General features: G+C 39.7%; 2 protein-coding genes across 2 annotated transcripts; both read right to left on the bottom strand.

Moving 5' to 3' along the window:
- Positions 1 to 633: 633 nt before the first annotated feature.
- Positions 634 to 15,282, bottom strand: LOC103516105 (probable serine carboxypeptidase CPVL). The gene is made up of 5 exons (XM_026828598.1): positions 15,116 to 15,282; positions 11,141 to 11,368; positions 2,619 to 2,753; positions 2,244 to 2,386; positions 634 to 1,893 (listed from the first exon to the last, which is right to left on the bottom strand). The coding sequence occupies exons 1-5, from the start codon at positions 15,123 to 15,125 to the stop codon at positions 1,528 to 1,530; spliced, it is 882 nt and encodes a 293-aa protein (XP_026684399.1). The 5' UTR covers positions 15,126 to 15,282; the 3' UTR covers positions 634 to 1,527.
- Positions 3,880 to 4,558, bottom strand: LOC113470289 (vitellogenic carboxypeptidase-like). Its single transcript, XM_026828599.1, has one exon. The coding sequence runs from the start codon at positions 4,190 to 4,192 to the stop codon at positions 3,887 to 3,889; it is 306 nt and encodes a 101-aa protein (XP_026684400.1). The 5' UTR covers positions 4,193 to 4,558; the 3' UTR covers positions 3,880 to 3,886.
- Positions 15,283 to 15,464: the final 182 nt, after the last annotated feature.

The following is a 15,464-nucleotide window of genomic DNA, read 5'->3' on the forward strand; positions in this document are numbered from 1 at the left end:
GTTCCTAGATTCGTATATAAGCTGAACCCATCCCTTAGGGCTGTCTGCCGCCACACCTAACCCTCAAAGTGGTCTTTTTGTGTATGAAAGGTGTATATATAGGTAGTCGCAGGAGTTTGAGAAAATATAGGTTTAAAATCAAGGATAATGTACCTACTTGCACGAGAAGCGGTAGCACGTTGAATGATAAATGCACCAGTTCCTGTTGGATCACTGGAGTTAAGCAACATCGTCCGTAATTGGTATCCAGATGCCCATCCGGGCAATCAGATGCTACTGGCTTTAGCAGGACCCATACCGGTGTGAGGAGGCGGGTAGCTTGTCGCCCAATGGAGGGTAAAACCTCTTTACTAAAGACCTTAGCAGTTACACAATGACGTCAAACCCCTCCTTAAACAATGAGAAACATATTTATGGAGGAAAATGAATTTTAGACAAAGGGCAAAATGGCCAACAATCCAGATTTTATCCAAGCCTATTGTATCCCAGAATCACATATGTTTTCCTCTACAGTCTACAAAATCATTGTTTTCCAGAGACCCAGTATGCTCCTGAATATAGTAATCATGGCAAAATAATCCTGTGTCATCCTGCATGTATTTAAATAGATACATCCCTATAATTACAGTAAAGTATTACTATACAGGTAGATGTCATGTATTTACAGTAAACTCTATTGAGTAAATACATATAGGACATAGTTTGTTATAGTTAAAATATATTGGGCTCTCTATACATAAGTAAATATAGGGCTTTACATACATAAGTATCTAAATATTGGCCGTGTACTCACGTACGACCATGTAAAGTTTACCACAAACTAGACCCCTACCCTCTAGACTTGTGTTTGTGGGGGAGACAACAAAAATAATTTATGTTCATTTGCATTTTAATGAGAATTAGTATAGATACCTTTAAATATGCATACAGCCCTGTATGTAACTAATAATATGCACATCTACAGACTTGTAATAATATGCATCAGAACGTGCATACGAGGATGTTGGGAAACTGCCGAAACTGACAGAATACTTGGATACCTACCTGAACAACATTAACTCACGCAATAATTATTTGTATTTAATTTTTTTTTCAACCCCCCCCCCTTTCTCCGGGACTGATTGGTCAAAAAAGTTACCAATGTCTTCTTTCAAAGACAACGGGTGCCGCAAAAGTTTGGTGTCCCCAGGGAAGTCATTTTCTGGTCTACTGACCGCCCCGAAATGCTTCTGGTTCCATTTGTCGCCAACTTTTGTAGTCAGGGATGCTCGAAACTTTGGAAAAAGGTAAATAAAATGGGGAAGTCATTTTAAAATGGAAAATGTCAGTATTGGCTACTTTTTGTGTTGTGTTGGGAGACTAAAAAAAAGTGGAAACAATTGTCAATGATAAGTAAAATTCTTAATTGATTCAATAAACGGTAAGTTGACTTAGGGTTTACCAAATCAGAATTGAGATCAATCTAGGATTGAGCTATATCCAATTCAATCCAGGATTGAAGCCAACTCCGACTTAGCAAAACGCGGTCTAAATACCTCGTGTGGCGGCTGAAGCCTCCGTTATAAACTTGGACACAAACGTCCACAGTGGCCTTGGTACAGCTAGCGGTACCACATGGGCCGCCCTTAGTACCAGTAGCTCCCACAGACCATGACATTGCCGCCAATAACCAAATAGCCGCCCCGAGATCCACACCTGAGACCTGGCGAACTGTTTGGTCCTGAGACAAGACTGCCCATACCAGTCGACCGCATAGAAAGTAGTCATCGTACTCTGGTAGTCTATCAGACCATCATACTGTCCGTGGTACTTCAACATCGGGACGCGGTGATTCAAAATGGCCGCCAAATTGCTTGTGTCCAGTTTGGCCTGGCTTGCTTGTAGGAGCTCGAAGGAGGGCTTGTGTTGGACTGTGAATGGTAGATCGCCCACGTGTAGCTTGTCCCGAATGTGAGTGCCTGGCTTGCTTGTAGGAGCTCGAAGGAGGGCTTGTGTTGGACTGTGAATGGTAGATCGCCCACGTGTAGCTTGTCCCGAATGTGAGATGTTAGCATGTGGTCGGTCCAGGAATCATTAGTTCGGAAGGCGTGCATTATGTCCTGCACGTCGGTGGTGTATGGAAATCCTGGAAATTTGTAGTTTTGTTGTTTTACGTGTACCTATGTAAAAAGTAGAATTAAAATAAATATACCTAGGTACTTCAAATGCTTTCAGTCAAACATGTAAAAAAGTTACTGGTAGGTAGAGGGCTTGTGTTGGACTGTGAATGGTAGATCGCCCACGTGTAGCTTGTACCGAATGAGAGATGTTAGCATGTATTCGGTCCAGGAATCGTTGGGTCGGAAGGCGTGCATTATGTCCTGCACGTCGGTGGTGTATGGAAATCCTGGAAATTTGTAGTTTTGTTGTTTTACGTGTACCTATGTAAAAAGTAGAATTAAAATAAATATACCTACCTAGGTACTTCAAATGCTTTCAGTCAAACATGTAAAAAAGTTACTGGTAGGTACGTACGAAGTATAGCATCTTTCTTTTCTTTTTATGAGCAGAAACCAAAACTGAAACCTGAAACACCATCATTTTCGTATGGTTTTCGGACAATTCTAAAATGGCCTTACCTATGTGTGGTATAATATCTTCCTGAACTCCTCTAGCCTCATCAATTGTTTGTCTGAAATCGCCTGACATTTTAGCCGCGTGGATTTGTTCCAGTCTGTTACCTAAATTACGAGCTGCGGCTTTTTCCAATAGACCTGTGATTCCAATTTCGTGATATTCTATCAGTGGCAATTTGGCAAAAGATAAAAATAATTATCTGTAGGTGGTTAATTATGAGAAGGTACAACCTACAAATGGGAGCAACCTCTCCTAGAGAGGAGAAAGGAAATGAGTGTTAAGGTAGAAACACACTACTATCACGTCACGTGAGCTCATGTGAGATTTACTAGTGGTTCCGACGAGGCGCAGCGATAGAACATGAATTCACCAGTTTGCAATGGATCACTGAAGTTGAGCAACGTTAGAACAGATTTCTTGTTTACCATTTTACGTCCACACTTGCCATTTTTCTCACAATCTTATCGCGAGTACGTTCAGATCTTACACGTCACGTGAGCTCATGTGAGATTTACTAGTGGTTCCGACGAGGCGCGGCGATAGAACGTTGAATTCACCAGTTTGCAATGGATCACTGAAGTTGAGTAACGTTAGAACAGATTTTCTTTTTTACCATTTTACGTCCACACTTGCCATTTTTCTCACAATCTTATCGCGAGTACGTTCAGATCTTACAATCAGATTACACGGAAAATCCTCATCGTATCTAACAAGCTTCAAGGTAGCTTTGACAACATTAACCAGAAAAGAACCATCCATAGGGGGAATTGCCTTACGGATGGTTCTTTTATGCCTTGAAGAGAGGATCAAGTGTTGGAGAGGAAACATGAGAGGGTCAACTGAAGACACAGAGGTCAAGAGTGTTTGTTTCTTTCTCTCTCTCTCTCTTTCTCTCTCTCTCTCTCTCTCTCTCTCTCTCGGTATAATGATACTTAAGATGGTATCAAGTTCGGAAAATATTGATGAAGGTTATATTCATATTGAACTCATTGAGAGAGCTTTGGCCTCCAATTCCTCTCTCTCTCTCTCTTCCTCACCCTATCTCTCTCTCCTCCTTCTTTCTACCTTCCTCTTATTCATCAAATGTTGGATAACTTTCCAGTTGAGCTGACACCGTTCTCCTTTTCCCCCAATTTAGTGAAATTTTACATAATCTGATTAAAATATGCCAAGAAAAATTAGAAAGTACTTTGAGATGAGCCTCATATTGGGACACGAAAAGCCCACTCAGAGGCTTAGGGGCAAACAGCCCTAAAGGGTCGGTTTTGGGTTAAGCTTCGACGAATCTCATCTCACCTTGCAGCCACAACACGAGCGGTTCCCGTTGCCAATGTGAACAGTTCTCTTTCGGTTGAAACCAGAAGTGTAGGTGCGTGCCACGGGTTGCATCGATTGTGAAGAACCCCGAGTACCCCGCGTCTGGGACACCCGGTATTATTTCGGTTACGTGACTTCTCTGCTGGGCTTCGAGATAGCGGCCGGAGTTGAGGAGAGGGGTGATGTAGAGGGGAGGGGAAGACAGGGTGGGTGAGGTTAGAAAAGTGAGGAGCAGGAGATTAGAAAATGAGGAGGTCATTGTTGGGATTATTGGTTATTGAGGACGACTATATTGGTGCAGGAAATGTTTACTGTCGCGATTGGCTAGGACTGGACAGAGTGGACAGTCTATCAGTGGCAATTTGGCAAAAGATAAAAATAATTATCTGTAGGTGGTTAATTATGAGAAGGTACAACCTACAAATGGGAGCAACCTCTTTACATCTTGCCTGTTGGGTCTACTGGAAGAGCAATGAGAAAGCAGAAGACGAGGAAACGGATTTGAAAAAAGAGCACCTACGTCAAGAACAAGACCTAATTAAAACTGCTGGCAAACAGGAACTTTTAGTCCTACTATCACAGTGTAAATTAACTAACAGTCTAATTTTGTATTCCTGATACGAGATACAACTGGACACTAACTATAGTTCGCACGATAAAGTATACTTTATCTTGCTAATCGCTAGTGCACTTTTGGGTTAACACTGGAAGTACTGACTGATAACTAACAGATTATCGATTTATTTTTACTTCACTACTTGTCTCTAATACCTACTGCCTAAGTGTTAAGGGAACAACAGCAATAAACTACTATCACAGTCTAAATTAACTAACAGTCTAATTTTGTATTCCTGATACGAGATACAACTGGACACTAACTATAGTTTGCACGATAAAGTATACTTTATCTTGCTAATCACAAGTGCACTTTTGGGTTAACACTGGAAGTACTGACTGATAAGATAACTAACAGATTATCGATTTATTTTTACTTCACTACTTGTCTCTAATACCTACTGCCTAAGTGTTAAGGGAACAACAGCAATAAAACACTAACAGCTATAGTTCGCACGATAAAGTATACTTTATCTTGCTAATCACTAGTGCACTTTTGGGTTAACACTGCAAGTACTGACTGATAACTAACAGATTATCGATTTATTTTTACTTCACTACGTCTTGTCTCTAATACCTACTGCCTAAGTGTTAAGAGGGAACAACAGCAATAAAACAAAAGTCTACACTGACACCGAGATAAGTACCTGACGTTACTAAACGATTTTTCAAGTAGGTATTTAAGTACTCACTTACCTAAGTACTTACCTGAGTAGATAATAAACAGAAGTACAGACAGTAAGTAAATCCTAATAAAGGTTTCAAAAACGATTCTGGAGGATTCCTTCTTTCTTGGTACATTTCAAGGTGGGTCTACACTACAATAGACCGAAACCGATGGACTGTATGGACAATTGGACATCGCCTGACGGCTGACCAGTGATGGGCCATCAGGTATCAGGTGGACCTGATAAATGAACCTTTTCAGCCGTACCTACCTGATCAGATCTACCTGATAATGAGTGGCTGGGCTTGGATGCAGCTATAGGTCGGGATACTATCTAATGGTAGGTATCTGATGATGGTAGCTGATCTGCCGTATCTGTTTCACACAGGTACCAGGGTAACGTGCCGTCTAATTACAATGCTCACTCTAATGAAAAGCCATGAATTTTATTACTTTTTAATTAAATTTTTAAATTTCACCTCAACCCCTCTCAACCGCCTTCTTCCCAGCAAAAAACCTCAAATAAATATTTTCGAGAAAACTTTGTTGTTCGTAAAACACCGCCAAGCTCTGTTTTTTGTTTATTTTAAACTTTGGCCAATTGGAAAGTTCGGTTGTGCTTCTGTGAGCTTAGTCTTCTGAGGAAAGAGGAGGATTTAAGAGATGGAAAATCATTTGTTGGGTGGGTACAATTATCATGCTTGAGGTAGTATTTCTTGTTCATTTTGTTATGTAGAATAATGTAAAAGGGCACTGCGTTGAAAAGCTCATGCTGATGGCACTCACTAAAAAAGCTCTTCTAATAACCCTTTTCGTTGCAGGTCTTTTAATAACCCTTCTAAAATCGAGACCCATGCACATTGTATATAAAAATGGAGACTAGACACCATAGCAAATGAAAATCCCTATTAACTTTAAAAGTTAAAACGCCTTAACGTGGAAAGTTGAAACTGACTTTCGGACCATGCGTTCCACCTTCCTTCATCTGGGAAAAGGTTCATTCAGAAAATTTGTAGAGAAATTCTGTGGGATGAAAAACGCAAACAAGCTCAAAAGTTCATTAAAGATTGAGCCTTTATACCTACCCAGCTGAAAACGTAACCCTAACCCCTCAACACATATTATATCTACTATTCTTATAGGTAGATAGAGGCAACTACATACGATAAGTCAATGGAGCAGTATTTTCCGTTCTAATGAAAGAGTTCAAATATGTGTGACGTCAGACTTTACGCAGTTATTTTTTTCGTCCGTTAGGTAGCGCCACTATGCAAGCGCGCTAACGGAGGAGCAGAAAGAACTGCGCAGAAACGTATGCGCACAAACACATTAAAAGAAAAATTCCGTTGGTCCTCATTTTTCTTGCTCTATGACTTTGAAACATCACCCAAGTAAGCGCAACTGCTCCATTGTTCCCAGTCCAAATGAATGCTCTGAAATTGATGTGAATTCATGAAACGATTCTTATCATTCAGAGCACAGCCGCGTTTGCACAAAGTGATCATAGCTGTTTCCAACAGTATTAGTGCTGATTATCTGCTACAATATAATGGCAAGTCCATTCCTTGGACTCATATGCACTTATGGATTTGAACGATGATTTATAACTTGCTGACAATCGAGCAGGGCCACAGAATGGACTACAAATGATTATATCCATTAAAAATTTAATTCCATATAATTGTATGGATTGTTTGACTCACCATGTGTAGACACCCTAACACAGCACACCCAATATCCCAATCCCAATTCGAAACGAACACAACACAAAATCCACTGCATGCTCTTGTGACAAAATAGTGAATTTATATGCACGAGCTTATGAACAAAAATGTTGGAACCCAATAATATTAAGTACACCCCGAGGTACCGTATGAAACAATTTATAAACGAGGGTTCACCTCCAAGTATTAATCTAGTTATGCAATGGGAGGGAAGGGTATGGAATGCTATTTGTAATGCCATAAGGCTTTAGATTTATGTGCCCAATGAAATCCGAAATGACCTTTGACTCTTGAGAGTTTTATACTCGAGGCCACAAATCAGAAACTTTGGTGAAGATGTTGATGTCGCTTTTGCGCCTACTCGAGTATGAAACTCGCGGTGTAATTTCCAGGAATAAATTTTTAACTCGAGTAATTTCTACTCGAGTTACAACTAGAGTTGGAAAATAATCGAGTAGAAAATAATCGAGTTGAGAAATCTCACTCGAGTCCCATCACTACTCTGAAGATGTTGATGCTACTTTTGCTTAGCAGGAGGGATTAAGTGGATGAAAAATTTAATAAAAGGGAGGAGAAGAAGGAAGAGGAGGAGAAGGAGGTGATAGGTGAGAGAGAAAAAAGAGGCGAAAAGTGAAAGGAAAGGAATTTTAATTGTGTTAAGCATAAATGCTTGTCACAAATGTCGTTCCGTGCTTAATGCACTACGCTAAATTTTATGACTTGACTTGGACTCGAACCACCAGCCTCCAGATCCGAAGTCCACCGCGCTAACCACTACACTACTGAGGTTGGAAAGAGGCGAAAAGTGAAAATAAAAGGGGAAGGAAAGAGTAACAATCCAGATTTTATCCAAGCCTAACACTCGTATTTATGAACAAGAATGATCGTTCTTAGATCAGTCTCAAGTCAAAATTGACCAATCAAATGCCTCGAGACTATGCTTAGCACGAACTTAAGAGCCAGCATTTGTTCATAAATATGGGTGTAATAATTGTATCCCAGAATTACATATGTTTTCCTCTACAGTCTTCAAAATCATTGTTTTCCAGAGACCCAGTATGCTCCTGAATATAGTAATCATGGCAAAATAAAGGAGGGAGGAAGAGGAGGTGAAGGGCAAAAGTGAAAAATGTGATAAGAGGAAGGAGGAGAAAGAGAAGGGAAAGAATAACAGTGAAAAGGTGATAAATAAAAGGAAGGAGGAGATAGAGGAAGAGGAGAAGGAGGAGGAAGAGAAGGAGGAGGAGGAAGTGGTAGGTTGATACCTTTAACGGATAATGTTTTGCCGCATTTTACATTTATATCATCAAAGGTGTTTTTTTATGTCTTTTTTTATGTTTTCACTATAAGAAGTGATAAAATCTCCTCCTCTTCTTCGTCCTTCTTCTCCTCCTCCTCCTCCTCTTTCTTCTTCCAGTTCTTCCTCTTGGCACTTCATTTTAAATGTGTCAGCAGTCTCCATTATGTAAAGGGTGTTCCATTAAGAACGCCCACATTTGAAATGCTAAAAAACGCAGGCTATTTGGAGTAGGTATCAAAAAAGTAATATTTCTATGGAAAGTACACACTTTGCCATTATGTATGGAATTGAATAACAGTCATAATTATGCCCTCAAGTGCTCGGAGCCCATCCGTTGGACCCAATTTTCCACCATTACTTAATTCCATCATGAAAACCACTCCAAATAACGATCAGTTTATATGTGAATGTAATGTTTTCTCATAAATCACATGTGATTTTTCAGTTCACCTATAGCTCATATTTTGCTCATTGACAAATCCACCATCCACCATGCCAAAATGGGCTTAATCGCTCAAGAGATTTTTTCGGTCTATGATGTATTGAAATTTCATCTAATCACTCATAATTTCGTCATCTTCAGTTTATGGTATCTTACAAGTAGGTACTACTGGGTATCTCTTGCTCTTGAGTTTGTATCCCAAACTTTTGAGGCTGGTATCTTACAAGTAGGTACTACTGGGTATCTCTTGCTCTTGAGTTTGTATCCCAAACTTTTGAGGCACTCAAGAAGCTTTTTAATGACCATGGAGATTCTTCAATAGAATTAGATCACCAAAATTAATTTGGATTCGTGCCTAAAAGGGATTTCGTGAAATCTTTCATTCAAGTAGATAGGTACCTAACACTCGTATTTATGAACAAGAGTGATCGTTCTTAGATCAGTCTCAAGTCAAAATTGACCAATCAAATGCCTTGAGACTATGCTTGGAAAAGGAGTTTACGAATGGGGATGGAAGAGAGGAAGAATCACGGATGAGAAGGAAGAAGTGGGAGAGGTAGACAGGGGTAAAAGAGAAAAAGGATTATGGACGTTAGAGTAGATGGAAAGAAGGACAAGATGTCTTGAGCAGTGTAGGTACTCATCTTTGGTCATGTTTAAGATAATCACCATGTAGGTTTGTAGATACTCATGTTTAAGTTTAGTCCCACAAGGATGTTCAGATTGTTCAGTAAGTTCAAGAACTTGCGTCCTTTGAAGGCTGAAATTTGTGTTGGGAGATGAAGGTACGGTACTCGGTACTTGAAGTTAAGTACCTATAACTTGACCAGTCCCTCTAATGAGAATCGTAAGCACCAGAAATAAATCGATGTCCATGAGGGTAAGGGTAAGACACTGTAGTTTCCAGTGTCCATGAGTTTATGAGTGTAAGACGAAAGTCTCATTACTTATGTTCTTATGTATGTGGTTAAGACTTGGGATACGCAAGTGGATGTTCTTACAATGGAGCAGTTGCATTTGGGTAAAATTTATTATTAAAAGGTTGATTTCTGTGAAAAAAGTTGTGAAAAATCCAAATCTGAGGTCAAAACTCCGAAAAAATAACTGGAAAAGGTCGAAAATTCAATTTTTATTTTCCGTCAGAGTCCTGAACTCTGACGTCAGACTTCAGGAGATGCGCAGAATCGTATGCGCACAAACATGAATTGCGCATAAATGCATGCGCACAAACAGATTAATGTGTGGCCTGCGAGGGAGCTTTGCTCGGGACATTTGATGTGACGTCATCGTGTACGAAGGCGTATGCCGTGACGTCAGAGTTCAAGATTTACGGGTATTTTTTGGATCTAGAAGTCGTGGAAGAAAAAGGAAAATTCCATTGAACCTCGTTTTTTCTGCTCTTTGACTTAGAAACTTCACCCACGTAAGCGCAACTGTTCTATTTTACATGCAAGTTACCTATACTTGACCGATGTCTTGAGTACTACAAGGGTCTCTCTCTCTCTATCTCTCTCTAAATAATAAATAAATGGTTATATTCAATCAATCAATCTCTGTCTCTCTCTATCTCTCTCTCTTTCTCTCTCTCTCTCTCGGAAAAAATGACCTGTAGCATTTCTACTTGAGATGCCTACCTAGAAGGGTGCAAGAGAAGAGGCGAGGGAAAAGAGTGGGGAAATCAGGGAGAAGAGGAGAAATGAGGAAGAAAGAAGGGAGGGAAGGAAGTGAGGAGAACTGAGAAGGAGGAGGAGGAGGGCAAGAGGATGGTAAAGAAAGGAAGGGGAGAGTGTGAGAAGTTATTATTAGTTTTAGTTTCCATTTAATTCCCATTGTCCTCTCTCTCTCTCTCCCTCTCTCTCTCCCTCTCTCTCTCTCTCTCTCTCTCTCTCTCTCTCTCTCTCTCTCTCTCTAATGGTCACAGTACTAGATGACATAGTTTTTATTTCAATACTCATGGGTATTTGAATGGACAAATCCCTTCCCATGGCAAACTAGTGTCTCTTTATCTTCATTGTCCCACAGTCTCTCGCTCTTTCCTTTTTCTTCCTCCTCCTCCTCATCCCTCCTCCTCTTAATCCTTTCTTCCTTTCTCACTCTCTTTTCCTTCCCGCTCTCTTCCCTCCGTTTCTCTTACTTCTTCTCCCTTTTTCCTCTTTCCCTTCCTCCTTCTCTCTTCCTAGTCTCTTTCATCCTCACTCTACCATCTAATACTCTGCTTTTCGAATGATTAACTCTGAATCTGTTTAACCCCCTAAATACCTATAGCAAAATCTAAATAAGTTTAAACCTCTCTCAGAACAAATCAAGATAGTAGAATTTTTCTCAAAATGTCCTACAATTTCCTGCTTTACTCTCAGTCAATTCCAAAATCTAGGAGAACTTATCGATGTTGTAGAACAAATCCCGATCCAATGCCTCAGACCCCTCCCAGATCGAGAGGATGTCTCGGTCAAACTTACCGAAATTGTAAAAGTAATCCCCAACCAGTGCCGACTCCGTGTCCCGATCCAGCAGGCCGTCCCCATAGATGACACCCCCGACATCCACCACTGTCCGGTTCCTCTTCAGTATCAGCTGGGCCAGGGCAGTTCCCTTGGGAGCCCCCACTGAGGCAGAATAGATGAAGACGGTTCGCTTAAGATCGGGAAAGAGGGTGAAAAATTGTGTCAGTCCAGCGTATTGTTCCTCTGTGAACGAAATTAAGCAGTGATTAGAGGCTTATACGGTTCACTAGCTCAGTTAGCTTGTTGAGTAGAGTGCCTGCCTCATAATCTCCAAGTGCGCGATCACAACGGCGACCATAGACCATGTCCCTCGCCGAAACCATCAACAATATTACAGAAAAAATACTCAACTCAATTTCTTAATTTTCTGCGACGTGACGGTCGGTACTAGGGTATAGTCAATGGTCGGTTCTCCGTTGTGAGCGCCCACGCCTACTAAATCGAGGGTTCAAATCCAGCTCCGGACGAACTTTCGTTTCTCCTGTCCTGGACTCCTCTCTTTGATCTCGGGATGATAAGACCTTCATTGTTACAGTTCCCTCTAACGAAACCTTACGGAAAAAAAAGGAGATGATATTACCATTTGGTTAAAAGAGGAAAAATAAAAATTACCAATCATTTATTACTGAGAAAATAATTGCCCTGGTTTACAAACCTTGTTTAAACGTATGGTCAGGTTTTTAAATTACCTCTGTGCATCATTTACTTTGCATGTTCCCATGCCCTGTTCTTACAAAAGCTGTCTGTCAACAACAGAACTCTTTAACATGCAATTGCAACGTCAAAAGCAACATATCTTGATCCCTCACATGAATAAAATTTGAAATGAAACCCTTTTCAGCTTTTTTCATGTTTGTTTTTTCCGAGTTGAAAAGAACATGAAATAATTATGTTGAAATGACTATGCGGGGGGCTAATCCGGCCCTGCTCGGGACGAACTTTCGTTTCTCCTGTCCTGGCCTCCTCTCTTTGATCTCGGGATGATAATACCTTCATTGTTACAGTTCCCTCTACGAAACCTTAATACGAAAAAAGGAGATGATACCATTTGGTGAAAAGAGGAAAAATAAAAATTACCAATCATTTATTTCTGAGAAAATAATTGCCCTGGTTTACAAACCTTGTTTAAACGTATGGTCAGGTTTTTAAATTACCTCTGTGCATCATTTACTTTGCATGTTCCCCTGCCCTGTTCTTACATAAGCTGTCTGTCAACAACAGAACTCTTTAACATGCAATTGCAACGTCAAAAGCAACATATCTTGACCCCTCACATGAATTTGAAATGAAACCCTTTTCAGCTTTTTTCATGTTTGTTTTTTCCGAGTTGAAAAGAACATGAAATAATTATGTTGAAATGACTATTATTGAATTGCTATAGGTAAAAAGAATATGAAATAATTTGAAGTAACTAGATACTATTTTTGTATTGTCACATCAAATACTCGAGACCTTGTTTAGACTAACAATGCGATACCGATAAAGAGACATTTCAGATAAAGGGATTTTCCTGTTTGAGGAGGAAAAAGAAGGAATAATAAAATTCCAACTACATAGGTAGGTCCTCCTATTATTTGTTGAATGTTCAATGTGGTGGACTCTCGTTCAGCTTTATCTACTCCGACTGAAGCAAATCACTTTTCAATATTTCGGGATTGAGTTCAATCTTAATTCGACCCTGGTTATAAGGAGCTAGAAGGACGTCACCGAGTTCACTCCCGATCATGTTTTTATGAACACCAAGTTCACTCCCTTAGTAAACTCGAACATCCCTATAATTACAGTAAAGTATTACTATACAGGTAGATATCATGTATTTACAGTCAACTCTATTGAGTAAATACATAGGACATAGTTTGTTATAGTTAAAATATATTGGGCTCTCTATACATAAGTAAATATAGGGCTTTGCATACCATAAATATCTAAATATTGGCCCTGTACTCACGTAGGTACGACTATGTAAAGTTTAACACAAACTAGGCCCCTACCCTCTAGACTTGTGTATGTGGGGGGAGACAACAAAAATAATTTATGTTCATTTGCATTTTAATGAGAATTAGTATAGATACCTTTAAATATGCATACAGCCTTGTACACATCCCTTAGGGCTGTCTGCCCCCACACCTAACCCTCAAAGTGGTCTTTTTGTGTATGAAAGGTGTATAATATATAGGTAGACACAGGAGTTTGAGAAAATATAGGTTTAAAATCAAGGATAATGTACCTACTTTATGTACCTATACAAAGATAATGTACCTCTTTATTTTAATCTATTCATTTCTCTTTTTCTTCTCATTATTATTTTTTTTATAATTAATCAAGGTCTATTGTAATAATTAAATGCATTGTACAATGTTAAACCCATAAAATAAACGAGAACTTGTTTAGACTGCTGGGGTAAAGGGACTTTTTAGTCTCATTCGAGCAGGATAAACAAGGTATATTCTATTCTATTCTACTTGCATCAGAAGCGATGGCATGATAAATGCACCAGTTCCTGTTGGGTCACTGAAGATAAGCAACATTTTCTATAATTGAAATCCAGATGACCATCCGGGCAATCGGATGGCTTTACCAGGACCCATACCGGTGTGAGGAGGCGTGTAGCTTGTCGCCCAATGGAGGATAAAACCTCTTTACTAAAGACCTTGGCAGTTATACAATGACGTCAAACCCCTCCTTAAACAATGAGAAACATATTTATGGAGGAAACTGAATTTTAGACAAAGGGCAAAATGGCTAACAATCCAAGGGTTCAAATCCCGCTCGGGACGAACTTTCGTTTCTCCTGTCCTGGCCTCCTCTCTTTGATCTCGGGATGATAAGACCTTCATTGTTACAGTTCCCTCTACGAAACCTTACGGAAAAAAGGAGATGATACCATTTGGTTAAAAGAGGAAAAATAAAAATTACCAATCATTTATTTCTGAGAAAATAATTGCCCTGGTTTACAAACCTTGTTTAAACGTATGGTCAGGCTTTTAAATTACCTCTGTGCATCAATTACTTTGCATGTTCCCATGTCCTGTTCTTACAAAAGCTGTCTGTCAACAACAGAACTCTTTAACATGCAATTGCAACGTCAAATGCAACATATCTTGACCCCTCACATGAATTTGAAATGAAACCCTTTTCAGCTTTTTTTATTCATGTTTGTTTTTTCCGAGTGAAAAGAACATGAAATAATTATGTTGAAATGACTATTATTGAATTGCTATAAAAAGAATATGAAATAATTTGAAGTAGGTAACTACTATTTTTGTATTGTCACATCAAATACTCAAGACCTTGTTTAGACTAACAATGCAATGCCGGTAAAGAGACTTTTCAGATAAAGGGATTTTCCCGTTTGAGGAGGAAAAAGAAGGAATAATAAAATTCCAACTACTTTGGTAGGTCCTCCTATTATTTGTTGCTTTGTTGCAATGTTCAATGTAGTGGACTCTAGTTCAGCTTTATCTACTCCGACTGTGAAGCAAATCACTTTTCAATATTTCGGGATTGAGTTCAGGTATAGCTGAATCCCACATTGGTAGTTTCGATCCAGAGGACATTGACATGTTTGCTCAGAGCGGATTCAGACCTGGTTATAAGGAGCTAGAAGGACGTCACCGAGTTCACTCCCGATCATGTTTTTATGAACACCAAGTTCACTCCCTTAGTAAACTCGTTATGAGCATTTATTTCTACGAGCCGGAGTGAACACGAAAAAGGTCAACAAGACTGAATTCGTTACCTCCCGAGCTATAGCTAAGTGAATCCCTTTAGGAATCCAGCTTCGTTATGTCCAAAATCACATTTATTTCTACGAGCCGGAGTGAACTCGAGTAAAAAAAGGTCAACAAGACTGAATTCGTTACCTCCCGAGCTATAGCTAAGTGAATCCCTTTAGGAATCCAGCTTCGTTATGTCCAAAATCGATCTCACCTGCAATCATGTCGAAGTTGGTCAGGATATAGTTGGGATCTTCGGTGTAGCTGAATCCCACATTGGTGGTTTCGATCCAGAGGACATTGACATGTTTGCTCAGAGCGGATTCAGACCTGCCCACAGAACCGTCTTCGGATACCCAGTACGGGAACAGTCATATGTAACTAATAATATGCACATCTACAGACTTGTAATAATATGCATCAGAAGTGCATATACGAGTATGTTGGGAAACTGCCGAAACGGACCAAATACTTGGATACCTTCCTGAACAACATTAACTCACGCAATAATTATTTGTATTTAATTTTTTTTTTCACCCCCCCCCCTTTCTCCGGAACTGATT

The sequence above is a fragment of the Diaphorina citri genome, unplaced genomic scaffold (assembly GCF_000475195.1).
Source record: "Diaphorina citri unplaced genomic scaffold, Diaci psyllid genome assembly version 1.1 scaffold1489, whole genome shotgun sequence".
NCBI classification, from domain to species: Eukaryota; Metazoa; Arthropoda; class Insecta; order Hemiptera; family Psyllidae; genus Diaphorina; species Diaphorina citri.

Coding starts and splice junctions, on each gene's coding strand:
- LOC113470289 (XM_026828599.1), bottom strand. CDS start 4,192: ATGACCTCCTCATTTTCTAATCTCCTGCTCCTCACTTTTCTAACCTCA.
- LOC103516105 (XM_026828598.1), bottom strand. Junction 2,387..2,618: donor AGATATTATACCACACATAG/GTAAGGCCATTT, acceptor ACAAATTTCCAG/GATTTCCATACACCACCGAC. Junction 1,894..2,243: donor CAGTCCAACACAAGCCCTCT/ACCTACCAGTAA, acceptor CACAAGCCCTCC/TTCGAGCTCCTACAAGCAAG.